The sequence below is a fragment of the Haliotis rubra genome, unplaced genomic scaffold, assembly GCF_003918875.1.
Source record: "Haliotis rubra isolate DU_JTF1 unplaced genomic scaffold, ASM391887v1 Scf1281, whole genome shotgun sequence".
Lineage (NCBI taxonomy): Eukaryota > Metazoa > Mollusca > Gastropoda > Lepetellida > Haliotidae > Haliotis > Haliotis rubra.
The window spans coordinates 108,080-127,822 of record NW_025765205.1 but is presented as its reverse complement, the minus strand read 5'-3'; the positions used below and the strand labels follow the sequence as shown (position 1 = coordinate 127,822).

The 19,743-nt window shown below is 44.7% G+C and overlaps 1 protein-coding gene across 1 annotated transcript in view; it reads right to left on the bottom strand.

Moving 5' to 3' along the window:
• LOC124266842 (probable cytosolic oligopeptidase A) overlaps positions 1–19,743 on the bottom strand; it is a 55,287-nt gene that overhangs the window by 6,289 nt on the left and 29,255 nt on the right. The window contains 4 exon segments of the mRNA XM_046701651.1: positions 103–221; positions 16,402–16,485; positions 17,074–17,140; positions 18,344–18,440. Of these exon segments, the coding sequence (XP_046557607.1) occupies positions 103–221; positions 16,402–16,485; positions 17,074–17,140; positions 18,344–18,440 (367 nt within the window).

The window sequence follows — 19,743 nt, the reverse complement described above, 5'->3', positions numbered from 1 at the left end:
ATCATGGTCAGCAGATCCTGTCATGGCTGGGGGCCAATACTCTGCATATTAGAACACGGTAGTCTCACAATATCACAAACAATAAAAGGTTTGGTTACTTACTTCCCTGAACAAGTCCTGGACATCTTTGAAGGACATGAGAATGGGTTGATCTCCGATGGGCGGAACGAGGCTCATCAGGAGGTATGAGAAAGGGGTAGTGCCAGTCACATCACTTCTACCTGCAACCAAACACAATAAGACGTCCTACAAGTTGTCTTTATGAAGACTTCACCTCCATCACAAAAGACCTGTGAAGATCCAGGTTAGACTTGATCTTCAGTAACCCATGCTTGTCTTAAGAGGCGACTAATGGGATCGTCTTGTCCAGACTTGATTATTTACAGACCGCCGCCATATTGCTGGAATATTGCTGAGTGCAGCGTAAAACTAAACTCACTCACTCATTCCATCACACAATGGGCAATATCATATTTTTTGGGGTTGTTTTTTTTTGTTTTTATTTTTATTTCAGAAACCCCTGTTTCAAATTGGGGCTGCAGCACAGGGAAGCAGAAACCTCATTGAAGTGAAAAGACATTGAAGCAACAGGCTTCTGGGTTTTATTTTGGGTTTTAAGACATTAGACAAGCACATTGCATTCACTCACACATTCACACTGACAGAATAGGTAGCAAATAACATGAAGTATATAGTATATAAGGAAAAATGACCAGCACATGATGGATGAAATCTATCACTCAACAGTCTCTTAAAACAAGTTTGCATTTATAAACATGGAACTTTGCTAGTAATAAAATGAGGTCGAACACCTCATCAGAGACAAAGTCATCTTTGTAACCAAAAACAACAAGCTCTGAAGTAAAGCTTAAAGGTCACATGCAACCAAAAAATCAAACATAATTAAAACACAATTATCACTTCTTCATGACATATAATATGCATTGCTGATTATGAAAAAACAAATAAACAAAATTATAAGCGTATAATCGCAAATCAAAAGTGCAATATTTTGTATTTGGGTTTACCTCCCTCGAAACGAAGCAGCCGGGATACCGAACCCAGTCAGAGCGGGTGGGTGTGCACTCAAGTGTAACGGCTGGTTCATTAGCAGATGCCGCCTTCACGGCTCATTGTGTGTGTATATATAGAGATGTTGGGTTTTGTAAATACATGCTCATTTTTTGTGTATAACATTTTGCAATCAACAGACATCATAACATGTCATGTGTTCAAGTATCACACCTACCTGTCTGTGTAATTACATAATGTGACAGAGACCTAACTCGGGCCATAAATCAATGCGCTTTGTTTATGGTGTATAGCCTGATTGGTGTTAAGTTCAAATTGCATGTGGTCAGTGATCGCAGTTGTGTATTGAATATTGTCATTAGCAGACAGGCAGGCAGACACACAGGTGTCAATAAAACAAGACATTGAGTTTTGTCTGTGACAGCGACATATCTATATCACAGTTAGAAATTGTGTCAACGCTTAAATAATGACATTGCTTTTAAGTATCGAACTGAGAAAGGACTCGTAAGAAGAACGTGTGGTGAAATAGACAAATGAAATTATATAAACAGTTTATTTACTGTCATAACATATAAAAGCTCGGCCTGTGAGATATCAACAAAACATTATGAAAATAGCTCACACCAAAGCCTTCACTGAGTATTCACCAGACAGCCCGCTTCCAAGTTGCGCGAACCTATTTCACTGCGCACGTGCTATGAGCGCAGCCCAGCAGTTGAAACCCGTATTCCCCAGAAAAGTCTGGGGAAAATTAGTGAAACGTTTGAACTCCGATTTCGCGCGTTTTTTTTCATCACGTTATTTTTCAACTTTATAACTTGAATTTGCATTTTTGACGCTTTGTTTCAGTAAGTCCATACCGAAAGGTATCAGAATCTGCAAAGTTGTGTTTTACGTTGCATGTGACCTTTAAGTTACTCACATGAGAACCTTTTTCAAGGAACAAGTCTGAGTGACTTCCAGAAAGTTTGGACTTAACTGCATTCTCAAAATAAATGAACAAGAGTTTTAGCACAATCCCCACAAAAGGAGCACTTGTTACTAGATGCCATCTTAATCTTGGCCAAATAGGAATTGGTTGACAGCAATCTATGCAGTATTCTTAACTGAAACCACCTAAGCTTTCTGTCTGGTGTTGTCTTTATTGGTTTTAAGAATATCTCTGCCCAGTTGAGGTTGATATTCACAAATTCATTGGAGCCCTCAAATTAAGATGGGTCAGGTGTATATTTAATGTTGAAACTGTTCCAAAATGGAAATCTTTGCTTTCAGTTCTATTCCAGACTGCATGAATAGTTCTACTTTCGGTTCTGTCTTTCCGAAAACATGTAGTGACAAAATCACAAATACCTTCTGGAAAAAATGTCTGTTAGCACTTCACGAATACTCTTGTACAATTTCTACACAATCATTTGAAGACTTCATTACAGAACCTGTGTTTTATAACAATATGTAATTTTTAGAATAAAATTGATATTTTATACTTATCCTGACTCATGCTCTTTTGCTTGTCTTCTTCTTCTTGCGAACATAGTGGAAACACTTGTATCTCCTTAATTGAAGCTCCCTTCAATGTAAAATCACTAATCAGTACTCACCACGAGTTGCTCCCCTTTGATGGGAAAGGTGTCGCCACCTCATACCTCGTGCTTCACTCTCTCCTGATTTTGCGAGCCCAACACTTGAATTTACAGGGAAATCCAAAGTGTTATGTGGGGAGGATGGGAGGGCTGACCTCATGAGTCAGGATAAGTATAAAATATCAATTTTATTCTAAAAATTACATATTTTTCCTTATCCTGACTCATGCTCTTTTGCTTCTAGAATCCTACGGAACGGAGGAGGGAGTAACAGAATACTTTGGATTTATAATTAGTGATTTTGTATAAATATAACTGTAATAACTGGTATGGGAACTTCATGAAGGCATAGACTTAGGATATTTCCTGTATATAACCATAGGTTTTATAATGCCATAATTGTGTATTACATTGATATATATTGAAAAACCCCATTACATAAATTATATATACATAAGAGACTCTGATAGAGTCGCTGTACAACTAAATATAATGTCCATATATACTTAGGGGTGAAAGACCTAAGCTGAATATATATACATAGCTCTAGAACTCCTCAGAGTTATAAGCTAACTAAATTATGTATATAATACATATTAACTTTGTGATTGTAATATTTTAACGCCTACGAGGGACTGTCAGCTGTTGAGCTGAGGACCAAAGGGCGAAAATGGTGAATGCCAGAGACATCTTCTGTGGTGATATCTCTCAAGTAGTGATTCGCAAACACCATGTTCGATTTCCAAAAGCATCCTTCCATAATAGTGTTCAATGAACAGTTACCGTGCAGGGCGAGGGGAAGCCAGTGCCCTAATCTCATGGATTTGATGCTGTTGGTGGGTCCAAGCCTGTTGCCTTGTATGCCGAGAAGTATGACAGTCCTTATCCAAATAGATATGGTAGTACGCCGGACTTCTGTTTGATTCGTTGGCGATAAGGGATGAATAATCTTTTGAGAAATCTTCACCTTGTTTTGGATCGTCGTAGGTAAACTTTGAGAGCTCTGACTGGACACAGTGACAAGTCTTGTGTATCTTGTGATCCAAGAATGGAGGATAGCGCTGGTACATGGAATAACCTGTCTGGTTGACCTGGTAGTTGATTTTTAGCGATGAAATCCCATCTTAATCCGAGGTGCTCTATGTTTTGATTGTCATCAAACTGTATCCTTTCGTAATCCAGAGCGTGAATTTCAGATATTCTTGCTGCCGTGGCTAGAGATAGCAGAAATAGAGTTTTCTGTGAGAGAAATTCAAAGTTTGTCGATTCCAAGGGTTCATAAGCCTCACTTGTGAGGTGTTGTAACACTATATTCAGATCCCAAGCTGGGACGTGGAACTTCCGCTTTTGGTCCTCCAATCGAAAGCACGTAGTAAGGCCAGTAACTCTGGAGATTTTGTCAGCTTGACACCCGTTCTCATAGTAATCACAGAGCTAAGCTGGCAAGATATGTTGATATCGTCCGAACCTCTTAAATGTTTGTTTTGCGCAGTTAACACAAATAGTCTGCCACTTGAGGATGTGAAGCATCCCTCGCTGTAAATCCTTTATTAGCTGCATAATTTTCGAAACTGTGCCACTTGTCGTCGTACAAGTTACGAGTTGAGTGTCATAAGGCAAGCGTGACCGCTTTTGCCGCCCTGGCAGAATATCCTCTCTTGTTTAAACACATTTGTATACAGTCCATACGTGAAGTTGGTAAACTTCTGGGTTTCCGTGCACTTGTTTTGTGTGTGGATGTATTAACAGGTTTGAGCGCTTGGGTAGCTCTAATACTGGTTGACCGATTCCTTGAATTAGACTGGGAAACCATACTCTGGCTGGCCAGTAGGGCTCGACCAAAGTGAGTTGTAGACTCTGTGTTTGTTTGATTTTCTGTAATACTTGAGGTATTATTGCTGGCGGCGGAAACGCATACGCGTTGAGGCCTTCCCATGATATACTTAGAGCGTCCGTTTCCCAAGCTTGTGGATCTGGGATTGGTGACACGAATGTCGGTAGCTGATTGTTGAATCTTGTGGCGATAGATCTATTAGCGGCTACTAACGGCTTGATTATCTGAGCAAATATTTCCATATTGAGCATCCACTCTGTCGGTGATGGTAGATGAGGCCGAGATAGCGCGTCTGCTAGTACATTCTTGGCTCCGGGAATGTGAACTGCTCTGATCTGTAGATTTAGATCGTGGGTTAGATCAAATAGTTGAAAGCTTAGATTCAAAAGGTTCAGTGATCTCGTTGAGCCTTGCTTGTTTTTTATAGAAACGCCACTGTAGAATTGTCTGTATGAATCATCAGGTGCGCATTTTGTAGAAATGTGCTCCAATGTAGAATGGCGTTGATTACAGCTTTCATCTCTAAGTTGTTTATGTGGAGTTTGCTTTCTTGTTGATTCCATATTCCCGATGTCGTTTGGTAGGCGAGATGAGCTCCCCAACCTTGAAGTGACGCGTCCACATATAGATGGGTTTTGAATTCCTGCTCTGCTAAACAAATCCCTTCGCAGACATTCGATTTCTTTGTCCACCATAGTAGATGAGGTCTGAGATGTTTCGGTAGACTGAATGGCTGTAAATCGTCGAGATGTGCATTGATGAAGACCTGTAAGGGGCGTAACTGTAACCTGCCTCTGACTGTCATGTCTTGGGCTGATGTGAGGAGACCTAGGAGGCTCTGCCATTGTCGAAGTGGTGGTAATGGTCTGTTGGATCTTGATCCAACGGTCTTCTGGTACGACGATACGGTTGAGATTTGTGATAAATCGAATGCCTAGGAACTGTAGGTCTTGTGACGGTACTAGGTCCGACTTGAGTAAGTTTACTAACCATCCTAGCTGTGTTAGTAGCTTTATGATGTAATTTAACTGTAGTTTGAGATGCTGTGGATCTTGATCTACTTGTATCCCGTCGTCAAGGTAAAACGACTGTTGATGATGAAGATAGGTGATAATCGGTTGTTATCCTTAAAAGCCAGGGGCTGATGATACAAACCTGTAGAGGTTATGAATTATTTCCTGGCTTTGAAGAAAGTCCTCCTTAGTCCATGGGGTAATCATATAAGCATTAAAATGTCCATTTTAAAAGGCCTACGACAGTTGTAACTATATTTTTAATAAAATATTTACAAAACAAAAATGTCCATTTTAAATCTCGTTTTGTCTTGTGAGACCACTCGCTTTTGTCTACAGGGCCCCACCGACCAACAACACAGCCAAGAGCAGGTAACTCTCGCCGTCTACCTCGTGACCTCACTTTTCATGCTGAACGTGTCAGACAGAATGAGGGAGGCGGGTGGTTTTACCCCAAGGAGGACTTTCTTCAAAGAATTCATAACCTCTACAGGTTTGTATAATTCTTTTCAGAAGAAGTCCTCCTTGGGGTACATATAAGCATATGACAGACTCCCAAAGATATTTGAGACGGAGTGGCATTCTGTCTGGCAACAACTAAACCCGTGGTGGAGTGAAATCTACAACCGATACGGAAATAGAAAACACCGAGCCACCTGACCGCTGATGTCAATCAGACGGGGGCGGGAACTAGAGAGCCCAAGCTTATATGTCAATTGGCTCAATATCAATGACATAAAACCCCGCCCCCAACCATTACAATGGAAGGAATGTATGGGGACATGTCGAACAACTCCCAACCCTAATATAGCCCCAGCCAGACAATCGTGGCGAGAGGTATAAGGGTAGGGAAAGCGTAAAAATTTAAACGCTACAAAGCCAATAACCCAGGAGTCGAGCTAATAAGTACTGCAAACTAATGCTCGAATGCAGCCCCTGTTTGGAAGAGGGCTAGCCGGGACCTCGATAAAACCCAGAGAAATTATTAGCCTCGCTAAAACTTTCTGAGGAAATCGAACGAGTACAAACGCCATGCATTGTACGAGTGAAAAACACCCCCACCAAACACTCTCGGCGTGAGGAGGGTAAGTGTAGGCCACCATCCCACAAAGCTGATTAACACAGACTCCCAAATACCGAAGGCTCGGGAAGAGGGAAAAACTGTAAGCGTACAAAAATCCCCTGAATAGCGAAAAGCGTAGCCGAACATGTGTTGGCTCACCATTACACTAACCTGGTCACGTGACATGCGGCTCGAAGAGAGGCATACCAAACAGTGCCCCGTGGGGTGTTCGCACCCAATTCCGTCGCAAGACGGGTTAATAGCATATGACTGGTTAAAGCGTTCAAAACGGACCTCGCCCTCTCGAAGGGGACGTAAGGGACGTATGTACACCCAAACCCGACCCAACCCGAAAGGATGGTAAGGTTAATACGATGTAGTGATATGAAATATATCGACATTGAACACAGAACCGATACCAATGACCAGTTACTAACTTGGTCAGGGTGGCAGGTCACTCTCCACTGGAGAGAACCGAAAGACCTAACCGAGCACGATCCTTAGAATGCGTGTCAAGTTGGTAATGGCGAATGAAGGCGTTCTGCTGGCTCCAAAGAGCGACAGAACCGATCTCTTCATTGAGCAGTGCCGCTGTGTATTGTCAACAAAGCGGCATCTGCCCTACCCAGTCTGCCTTCAACCCCTCGGGGGGAGGTAAACCGTATCATTGTAACCATACAATTACGGAAACAAGCCAACGAGATAAAGTGCGCTTGCTAGCAGACTCCCCAGTCTTCCCGCCACCAAACAGCACACATGGGTACCCGTACGGATCCCTTTGTTCGTCTCGTTCGCGGACAGGCACGGGTGAGCAATCGAAAGATTGGTCCCCAGTGCGGAAGGCTGGGTAAGGGGTGGAAGTGCGATATGAGCAGTCACGTGGAAAGCAATATCGCACTGAGAGTGGTAGGTATCCGGGAGTCGAATACGGACATGATCAGTATAAAATACTGTCAGTGTCGGGTCAGTGGGAATCGCATGGATGTACCCGACCCTTCTACCAGAGTTCACCACAACAAGTAAAGTCGTCTTCCACGTCAACAAGTGAAGTGAGAGAGACGATATACTTGAAAAATTAGGGCCAGACAGCCATTTGTGAATAAGTGGCAATTTTAAGGTGGGCTGGGTCGCCGACGAGGCGGTCGAACCCCTGCTCATGCCAGCTACGACGCGATGTACGAGAGGATGCTGCTCTAGGCAGAGCACCATCGAACGAGGTGTGAAACGTGGAAATAGCCATGGAGTACCCGGCAATGGTGGAGGTCATAAGGCTCTCAACCAAAACGAGGTTATAGTAACTCCAATATCCGAACTAAGTCCGCAGAATAGGGATTATGAAATCCCCCTATCTGCACACCAGCGCGCCCCACCTATCAACACACTGAACGGGTGTCGAATCCCAGGCAGAATTGTGTCTGCAACGGTTGCAGGAATTCCGTGTGTTATACCCGACAGAGGCCAAGCCACCCAGTGAATCCGAGGATTCGGGTGTGGCGCCCCGTGCAGAGTGAGAATGTCTGGCCGAAGAGGTAATTCGAATCCCGGCGTGCGGGATCGAACACCAACCTGACTGCTGTCAAATCCAGCACATTGATGTGCAGGTTGTGACTTCGTCTCAAGAGGCTGCAGGTCACCCAGAACATCGCCCTAACCCGGTAGGGATGTATCTGGCTGGACTGAGAGCGACGGTGTCTCCAGGGGTGGGGACCCTCGGAGAGACGCCTGACGTCTGTCCATCTGACTGCGTGAGGTTGACAATTCCGCCCAGTTTCGTAACTGATCGTGAGGTCCCCAGACTCAACAGTTATCTGAAACCACGATGAGTCAGTCGCCTATGTACGGGTGACAACACCGGCACTGCGATCTGGCTATCTGAGCTGTAATAAACCTCAATTTGGTGAACACCCTTGGCACCGTAATGTAGCCTAAGGAGAGCACACACGAAACTGGTAGCACGTCCCGTCAAACAAGAAACCGAAGGTAAATCTTGAAATCAGGGTGCAATGGAACAAGGAGGTACGCGACCTCGAGGTCGATTGACGTGCGCCAATCCCCTGTCTCGGCAGATGAGATCACCGAGCGCGGTGTCTCCATCTTGAAGGACAGTACCTCTATAAACTTGTTCAGCTCTCAGATGAGAATGGGTCTGAACATTCCGTTCGTAATGGCAACTATGAAATAAGTGGAGTCAAACCCCACATATTCCTGACCATTGGAAACCACCATTACTGGTTGCCTACCCCAGCAAAGACTGGATCTCGGCACGGAGTATTGTCGCCGCCTCCGGGAAGCCGACACAGGAGTGTGTCGCTCCGCCGGTGTTTGCGGCAGAATATAGTAACCCCAGCAGTCGGCAACTTAACGTTTGCCGATGCCTGGGCACCTGAGGAAGTAACGAGAAGCTCAACAGACTTCCGTATTCCTCGAAACTGTCCCGGGCGTATATGCCCATAACCGCCCTCATCATTTGACTGGCACAGCTACAAAGCAGTCCCTAGCCAGATGAGAGTTGCCCCCGTCAGATACCGCCCAGAGTCGCCGACGAAAAAATTCCACCGGCGCTCTCTCCCCTTTCCACCAGCTCCCTCAGCAGCGCTGAGAGATGCGCCGAGTGGAGCATACAGCGTTGAGCTGTGAAGGGGAAACAACGGCAGACTGACGGTAGAGTGTGAGGCCTTGTCCCGGATGCCGTGCTGGAAGCAGGCTTCCCTCCGGGAGGCGAACTCCAACGGTTCGGGTAGTCGACATGGACAACACCTGAGGCAACACAGCCGCGATTCTATCTCGCACTTGCCCTCAGGGACGAACCTACTTAGTGGTAAGTTCAAAGTAGCGAAATGAGCCGAAGCTCAAATCGACTTGTCCACTGTAATGAGCCTGAACCCCGATTCGAGGCACATGTGAGAAACCTGACAATCAAGGTTTCACAAGCACTCAGACAGACCTCGGAGCGGGCGAGGTGACAGTCACACCCGCACACTCAATGGCATCTAGGTCAATACGCCGATAGACATCAGGCCGAGACCTGAACTACCGGGCCCGAGACCTGAACTACCGTTGTCGGGAATCTGCGCCCTACCAGTGCCGAAGCCTGGGTCGGCGCTACCCACGGGTTCAGAGAATCCGCAGAGCCGAAGCTCAGCTGTTCTAGACCGAACCCCGATCCCGAGACACGTAGGGAGTAGCCTGATAAATCAGGTTTCCCCAAGTACTCTCCAAAGCGCACTGAGCGTATAGTCAAACATAGCCTATAGCGCTATATAAATACCCATACATACACATGTATGTATCGTCAGTGCTCGGTCGGCGGTTCGAGATCGAACCCGATCCCCAACACATGGGAGTGGCCTGACAATGCAGGGCTCCCCTGGTGTGTAAGTGCACGGGTAGACCTCGGCGTCCGAGGTGATCGGCAGCTCGTCACACTCAACGGCCGCTGGCCAGGGCATCGATAGACATCAGGCCGAGACCTGAGCTAACAGCGCCGGGATCTGCCTTCGCATCCGGGCCGGGCCCAGGTCGATGCTAGTCCGATCTGCAGTCCCGGTGACACAAGGGAGTAGCCTGGCAATGCAGGTTGCCCCTGGTGGACACAGGTAGACTTTGGAGCGCCGAGGTGATCGGCAGCTCAGTGGAACTCCAGACCGGGCGCCGAGAGGAACCTGCCGCTATACAGGTTTCCCGGCAACCCCGACTGACCACGGGCGCCGAGGTGTCCCCTCGAAGCTGGTCGGCGCCAGGCGACCGCCAGTCAGGGCACCAGGGCAAAACCTGCAGGGCTTAAACCTGCATCGCCGGCGCCAGGCTCGTGACGAACCTGAGCCCGAAGCTAGGTCGCCACAAGGTGCCGAAGGCGCGAGGTGTCCCCGAAGCTGGTCTGCGCCTAGGCGACCGCCAGTCAGGGCACCAGGCGAAGACAGGGCAAAACCTGCATCGCCGGCGCCAGGCGCCCGTGATCGAACCTGAGCCCGAAGCTAGGTCGCCACAAGGTGCCGGCACACCATCACCAGAGCCGAAGCCAGGATCAAGCTGCCTGGGAGGAGGCGCGTTCTCCCCGAGCCAGAGCTCGGGCCGCAGCCAACCCCCAGATGCGTCCGATCCACCCCGACGACAGGCGTGCTGAGCTCCTTTTGGAACCCAGACAGCACCGTGTCAATCGGGCGGAATTTCACCACAGACGACACCTGGTGAACTTACCTTCGAGATCAACACTTTGCGAGCCGAAGCTCCTTACGGAGCCGGACATCGCTAGCTATCAATCATCGAATTGACATTATGTTGAAGAATATGTTGCTGCAATAGTGAAGCAAATTGAGTCATATTTAAGTCAGCAACATTGTTTGCGGGGAAACGATAAAGGGATTTCCTTAGAAACCTTTTATCAAATATTATCCCCGCCTGAAGCAGATTAGTGAAAACATAAAATCTGCGTGTCGGAAAGAATGCGCGTGCGAGGCGCAGAAACCCAGACAAAAACACAACCTCGGCCTATGAGCCACGCTGTGTGTAACGTATGAAATATGTACATAATACAACATAATGTAACAGTAATATTGACGCTAGCGCAAAGGCGTTTATTATGAGCATCCTTGATCGTCGTCGAGGCGTCCACGGCTAAACACCGGAGGCACACTTTATAACCATCCTGTGGCGGTAGTGCATGGCACAACGCACAGGGTGTAAACTGCAACAAACAGAACCACGCCAGTGTTACTAGCAGGAACTGTGAAGCAGCAAACACATAAACACAAGTAATAGCAAGAATAATCCGCCGACGGGCGATATATAAATGCTACAAGCTACAGCCATTTAAATACTAAACATACAATGCAAAGCAGAAAAAAGGCTAGCCACCCCTCGCGTGTACTAGTGATAGAGTAAAGTTGAGTGATACTGAAACGAACACTATCAAAATTACTCAACAACGACTTACCACAAATTCGCTGAAAGAAAGAGAATTTAGGCAAGCCTACCATATAATATGCAAACATAATATATGAACTCCCTACTACAAGCTACCAAGAACATATAGCAAGGAAACCACGATCGCGCGGTCCGCCATTTTGCCTGCCACATGGCTGGAAAACAGAGAACCCACGGCAAAGTTACAACAAAAGATGAATGAAAATATCCACATATGACGTCCATCTAACGCCCGTGCGTAGAGAAAGGAACCATACATACAGATTGAGACTCTTTTACACTCATCGTATCGGTAGGAGAGCAAACTCGAAACGAACACCACGCACGTCTATTCAACAGAACGACAGCATGAAAAGTGAGGTACGAGGTAGACGGCGAGAGTTACCTGCTCTTGGCTGTGTTGGTCCGGTGGGGCCCTGTAGGGGTGGTCTCACAAGACAAAACGAGTTTTTTGTTTTGTAAATATTTTATTAAAAATATAGTTACAACTGTCGTAGGATTTAAAATGGACATTTTAATGCTTATATGTACCCCAAGGAGGACTTCTTCTGAAAAAGAACTGGGGAGTAGAAACCTGGTTCTATGTTGTCTTGGTCTAGTACTTCTATGGCCTGCTTTATTAAGAGTGATGTAACAGCCTCTCTTAACTTCGGTAGTTGTTGTGCCTGTACGTCGAACTTGTGAGGGTTGACTGTCAGCGGAGGCTTGGCCTTTAGTGGGATACGAAATCCGTGACGAAGAATGTTGGAGACATAAGGGTCTTGTAATATTCCCCAGTTTTCCCAGTAAAGTTGGAGGCGTCCACCCACTTGAGATGGTTGTTCTGGAACGGCTGGGGGTGGAAGACTCCAGTCGTTCCCGAACCTGTCTTTCAGCGTTTATAGTTGCGGGAACCTCTGGGTGTCCTGCCTCTTCCTGAACCTCCTCTATAGTTGCCGAATGGGCGACGAAAAGAATCTTTTCCTCTAGAGCTGGCTATCTTCCTGTCTCGTGCTCTCTGTAGGCCCGTGAATTTAGATCTTCCTGAGTATCTTTGAGAGGTCTGTCGGATGACACTGGCTAGTGTGTCCATCGATTTAATCATCAGGACTTCTCTGGAATCCTTAGTGACTTCCTTGGAAACTTTGTCTATTTCTCCATTAAAGATGGATGTTGAAGACCACGGGGCTGTATACAGTGGGGCTGTAAAGTTCTCACCCCAGTTACAGGAAGCGAGGAGGCCTTGACGACGAGCTAAGGTCAGTGCTGCTGAAATAGATGTAAGATGATCTGTTAGGAACTGCTGGTCTTTCTTTTGCATAAGTAAGGCAGAATAAATCATTCTATCATCCTCAGAAGTCGTATCACGAAATCTGGTGATAAGAGTCTCATTGATCGTTCTAGATCTATTTAAACCAAAAAACATACGTCCCGTCATGGTTTCTATCTGGACTAACTTGCGATCATCAATCTTGTAATTCTTGTACTTGACATCGTTGATCAACTTATAGTTCTCATCGATGTCCTGAGCTTTGAAGAAGCGGTCCATGTTATGCGTGGAGAACTTCTTGGCATGAAAGTTTGGTAGATGTGGTGTCTGAACTTTCGTGGCTTTGTGGAATGCTGCATCTAGATTCTGTGGAACTGCTGCAATCGGGTCGATCGGTGGTAGTGTGATAGCATCTGCATCGTCTTCTTTCATCAGATATGTCTGCGCCACATTGCCATTTTTAGATGGTGATGAGAGATCTAGGTTATTGACCATCCAATACCGTATCTCAGCATCGGAGAAAATAACTCCTCCATCATCCTCTATACCATCATCATTGATGAGAGGTTGGTGCTGTTCTGGACTGCGTGCTTCTGTCTCTACGTCCGGCGATGCTTGTGCAGCTCTGTATGGTGATCTGTAAGGTGATCTACGTGGTGATGAACGAAGAGGCGATCGTCTAGGTGATCTACGTCTATGGGTTGATCTTCTCGGTGACCTGTGAGGAGAACGTTGATAGCTTCGCGAAGCTCTTGTGTAGTCCCTCTATGTCCTTCTAGATGATGAAGATCTGGATTCAGCTGGCCTTCGCGAATGCCTTCGCGAAGCTTCCTCTGCGTCCGGTCCGGGGGATTTACGATAAGACCTTCGCGAAGGCTTTCGTGATGTCTGATGGTCCGAGTCCACATCTTGGGATGAAGATGACGAGGGTGAAGATCTATCCCGCCTTCGCGAAGGCTGTACATCTAGGTCCTTCGTGGAGGTGGTCCGTGCCTTCCTTCGCGAAGGTGACATCGTCTTGGCTGCTACGTTGACGGGGGGTGCCTCTGGGGTGCTGTCTACGTTGGAGCCTTCGCGAAGGCTCGGTCCTTGCTTCTGCAGTCTATATCGGTCTTCCATCATCGTCATAATTTGCTGCATCAGGTCATCAGGGATGGTCTGCGACGATGTTGTCTGCGCCTTCTCTGCGGTGTTAATGATGGGGTCCACAGCAATAACGTCTGACATCGGTGTAGAGGCATCAGGCTGCATGAAGATCTCTGCTGAAGTCACTGTCGCTGACACCGGCCGCTTCTTGTGCCGTATGTCGGGGATGATAATCGGCTGGTCATCGTAGAGGCCCCTTTCTTCGGCTGGAACGATCTCGGCTGAGAAAGTTCTCGCTGTCTTCGTAGACTTCCCTTTGGATGTCGACGCTGCCCTGGGGGTACGAAGTCTGCGTTGAGAAGACGTCGAGGCCCTCTTGGACTTTATCTGCGATGACGGGATGTCTGGGGAGGCCGGCCGCTTCTTAGAGGTGACGGACTGCATCCCACGTCCCTCTTCCGATGGGGTCTCTAGCAGAACACCAGACGGTAGGGGGTCGATCGCCAGCAGCTGACTAGATGGAGTATCTGGAGTATCAGCCATATTTAGCCCTTGTTTGCGTGACCTATCTGCAGCACGTCTTAAGACGCAAAGATAGTATTTATTAAATGCAGAATTAGATAAATTAATGCAATAACTGCAACGTGAATCAAACGCACACGGCGTAGAACAACTAGGGCATATTACATGCGGATCTGAGGCAGAAAAAACGTAATCTACAAATAGTACAGATTTTCATCAACGTAATACTAGCTGAACAATCACGAATACACGTGAATAAACAGTAGAAATACGATAAATAATCAATACAAATTGCTGAAGGATACTAGCTATACCTCTATAGTACACTATAGGAGGTAAAAAACTAAGAAAAATCAAAGGATATGTTGTGTAAGGAGACACAGGCGCTCTCACATCCTGCTCACTGGGCGAAGAAGGAGAGAGTGAAGCACGAGGTATGAGGTGGCGACACCTTTCCCGCCAAAAGGGATCAAAGGGGAGCAACTCGTGGTGAGTACTGATTAGTGATTTTACATTGAAGGGAGCTTCAATTAAGGAGATACAAGTGTTTCCACTATGTTCGCAAGAAGAAGAAGACAAGCAAAAGAGCATGAGTCAGGATAAGGAAAAATAATATCTTGGTTGTCAATAATCCAGTATTTAAATCCTCATGGTTTGCGGAGGCATTAGCAGAATATCAGATTTCATGAATGTTGATGGAAATTAAGGGATTTTGAAGAAACATTTCATTTAAAGGTCAATTTTGTGACATACCATGGTGTTCTTTGTGCAATCAAAAGCTACTTTAAGAGCCTTTCAATTGATGGATGTGCCTCATATAAACTTTTTTGATGATAACCCAGTTGTCAGATGTTTACTCTCTGTTAAAAAGGGAGCAGAATTTTATTACTACATCCCATCTGCTTCAAAAGAGGTCTTCAAGGCTTAATGGCAATATCATAGGTTTGTTTGTTTGTTCTTTAATGCTCCAAGCAGCAATATTCCAGTTGTATGCTGGTTGTTGGTAAATAATCGAGGCTGGACCAGACAATTCAGTGATCAACATTATGAGCATCGATCTACCAAGTCAGTGAGTCTGACCACCCGATCCCGTTAGTTGCCTCTTACAAAAAGTACAGGTTGCTAAAGACCAATTCTAACCCAGATCTTCAGGGGTCCAACATTATAGGTCATCTCATTACGAACCTGCTACTACTTCTGCCCAGTGCATTGTGGGAAGCTTGCTGTATCAAAGTTACTATGTGAAAGGTAATACTGAAATTATTTTTTTTATAACATTGGAGTTATGAAATCTGGTTATACAGTTGATTTCTATACAGAAGCTTTCAATATGCATCTGTGGACGAATTTTGATTGGTTAAAGCATTGTTTTGAATCTACGGGCACTCCTTTCGAAAACATAATGTTAAGGAAGTGAGTGACTGTCTACACTCTAGTTGGTTATTTCACAGAAATAAGGCAGAGGTAAGTAAGTCTATCATCAACTGCCATCCCCATTTATGGGTCAACTACAATCAGTATGGGTATGCTGGGCACTTCTTTCGCAACTGAGTTCACTCTCTGAATTACAAGCTCCGACCAAGTATAACATCCCAGTAAAAGCTGCTGCTGCTCTGACCAAATGAACATAAACCATGCTAAACTAGTCCCATTTCCCAGTCCCATGCTGGCATTTGGACCTTCTTATCCAAAGTCAGTCCACATGACCAAAGAGGTTAACAGTGTCAAGCTGACATGGTAAGGATGCCATCTATGGTAAGGATGCCATCTATGGGAAGGCTCCACGCCCTGCTACACTAACATTATAATATCCCACTACATGCTGATACTGCTGCTCTGACCAAGTGAACATAGAGAGTGAGTGAGTGAGTTTAATTTTGCGATGCTTTTAGCAATATTTCAGTAATATCATGGTGGGAGACTCCAGAAATGGGCTTCACACATTGTACCCATGTGGGGAATCGAACCCGTGTCATCAGCGTGATGAGCGAACGCTTTAACCACTTGGCTCCCCTACCGCCCCCTAAGTGAAGTTAAGGCATGCCAACATTATAACATCCAAACAAATGCTGATACTGCTGCTATGGGCAACACACCTCGCCCCATCATCATCAACGCTTCAGTATCCTTCTCAGCTGGTCTTGCAACAGGGTCAAAGTAGAAAGCACTGACATTAGTACCTGAAACAGAAATAAAGCACAGTAAATGAGAGTACATGGACTTAAGTCTTATATTGATGTTACCATGGCTCCAGGCCCTGATTTCTCGAAACAAACTTAAGTTTTTACTCAAATTTCAAACTGAGTTGGACAATTTGAAACAGCTGAATTTTTGAAACTGCATTTTTTAAATGAAAAAGCCCAAACAACTTAAGTAATCTATCCACCAAACTCAAATTGTCTACTATGTTTGAGTTTAATATCGATTTCAGTTCATTATGTGAAATGCATTTTTTCAAATTTGAGTAAAAACTCTAACTTAAGTTGAAACTCAGACTTAAGTTTGTTTCTAGAAATCAGGGCCTGGTTTATCACACATGTTGCATTATTGTGCTTTAGTTCACATACCCATGAAGATGTGAGTTAGAATTGGCCTTCAGCAAATCATGCTTGTCAAAAGTGGTATTAAACAACAATCCAACCAAACTTAGTTGATATATCTAGGAGTAAACCTGTCAGTCAGTACACCTGTGGGTATCTCCCTTAATACTTGCACCAGACATCTGGGGCTATCACGGACTTGTGCCTACAACAATACCATTTACTCACCATTTGGATCGAACACCTTGAAATATCTCACATCCTTGTGCCAAGTTTCTTCCTCCCCAGTTGCCTCCTACAAGACACGGTTAGACCTTCAGATCAAAATAGCAACGCATGGCAAGATGTTCAGATCAGAGGTAACAGACCTATGTTTACTATGACAGTACTAAGCTTACCTTGACAATACTAAGCATACAGTGACAGTGCTAAGCTAACTTGAAAGTACTGAGCTTACCTTGACAATACTATGCTTATCCTAACAGTACTAAGATTATCCTTATAGTACTATGCTTATCCTGGCAGCAATATGCTTACCTTGAGAGTACTATGCTTACCTCAACAGTACTTTGCTTACCTTGACAGTACTAAGAGTACTGTGACAATACATAGCTTACCTTGAAAGTACTTTGCTTACCTTAACAGTACTAAGTTTATTATTAAAGTACTATGCTTACCTTGAGAGTACGATGCTTACCTTGACAGTACTAAGTATATTATGAAAGTAATATGCTTACCGTGAAAGTACTTTGCTTACCTTAACAGTACTAAGTTTATTATGAAAGTACTCTGCTTACCTTGAGAGTACTATGCTTACCTTGACAGTACTTTGCTTACCTTGAGATTGTGGAGGTCAGTTTGATGGTACTATGCTTACCTTGACAATACTAAGCTTATCCTGAAAGTACTATGCTTACATTGACAGTAATAAGGTTACCTTGATGGTACAATGCTTACATTGAAGAGTATCATGCAAATACATAGCTTACCTTGAAAGTACTTTGCTTACCTTAATAGTACTAAGAGTACCGTAACAATACATAGCATACCTTGAAAGTACTTTGCTTACCTTAACAGTACTTCGTTTATTATGAAAGTACTATGCTTACCTTGGAATACCATGCTTACCTTGATACTATGCTCATAATGGTGATTTATGCTAATATTCAGAGTTCTATCTTTAAAACTGTAATGCTTATCTAGGTCATCCCATGCAACATTCTGGTTCTGCGATACTCACCTTGATTTCGATGCCAAACAGCTGATGAATTAATGATGCTCACCATGATTTCGATGCCAAACAGCTGATGAATTAATGATACTCACCTTGATTGTGATGCCAAACAGCTGATGAATTAATGATACTCATCTTGATTGTGATGCCAAACAGCTGATGAATTAATGATGCTCACCTTGATTGTGATGCCAAACAGCTGATGAATTAATGATACTCACCTTGATTGTGATGCCAAACAGCTGATGAATTAATGATGCTCACCTTGATTGTGATGCCAAACAGCTGATGAACTAACTGGAACAAGCTGGTGAGCACATGATCCAGTGGGAAGTATTCAGATACCTGACCGTCATCAAGTCTGTAATAAATGCATAGTGTCCATGATTTGACTGACTGACTGAGTTTGATTTTACGCCGCTTTTAGCAATATTCCAGCAACATCACGGCGGGGGACACCAGAAATGGGCTTCACACATTGTGCCCATGTGGGGATTCAACCGGGTCTTCGGCGTGACGAGCCAACGCTTTAACCATTATGTCCATGATTTGAATTGGTTTAGAGTTGTATGCAGTGTACAAACATAGCTTAATACATTTAACTATGCGGATGTGCTTAAAGATTCATACTGTGGCATTTTAATAAAAAAAATAATAACAAATTGGACATTTATATAGCGCATCATATCCAGAGATATCACTGCTCTAGTGCGCTTAGTCATATGCCCTGGAGAAAAGGACGGTTTTCAGGGTGGAACGGAAGCTGCTGAGTTCCTTGATTTGTCTGACAGCCATGGGCAGCCCATTCCACAGATTAGCGCCTGCTGTAGGGAAACTACTGTCTCCATATCGTTTTTGTCCGAGAAGACTGTTAGCAGGTGAGCAGTATAATTTTCAGCGCAATATTCCAGCAATATCATGGGGGGAGCGGACACCTGAAATTGACTTCACACATTATGTACGAATGTCAGGAACCGAAAAGCAACAGCAGGTCTAAGGCGGGAGATTGCTTAACCATTAGGCTACCCAACCCCCAACCCGGGCATTGTTTAAAGTATGAAGAGGTAAACACACACGAACAACACATAAATGAGTAATATTTAATAGGGATGTCATGGTACAGGGCCTTATGATACCTTACATATCAATACAGAGGTCACGATACCGTACATATTGCGATACTGCATTTCCGAACTTTGTCTCTAACAAGCAGCCAATACCTGGATGGCAAGCTGTTACCATAGCTCACAGTCCCCTAACAGTTAATCTAAGTCATGTCTTTTATGGTAAGATATTAGTAGAGAAAGAGCCAAGCCAAGTACCCATCAACCACACTCACCGGTCATCTCCCAAAACTTAGACCGCCATATCTTAGACAGCCATAACTTAGACACTAATGAAAGGGATTAATTAAGACAACACCCATGGCTGAAATGGAACAGTCCTAATTAGTGTTCCCTGCTGAGGAGACCTAGCGTGTATTCAGAAGTAAATGATATGAACTGTACAAGTGGGATTAAGTTTAAAGATGCATGCTATGTTTTCATTTGAATATCTCCTCACATGATGAAAGGGGTCAACTGTTCTGATACCTTAAAGGGGAAGTGAACATGAATAAATCACATTTATTCTTATGTGAATCAAAGTGAACTTTATAAATTAGT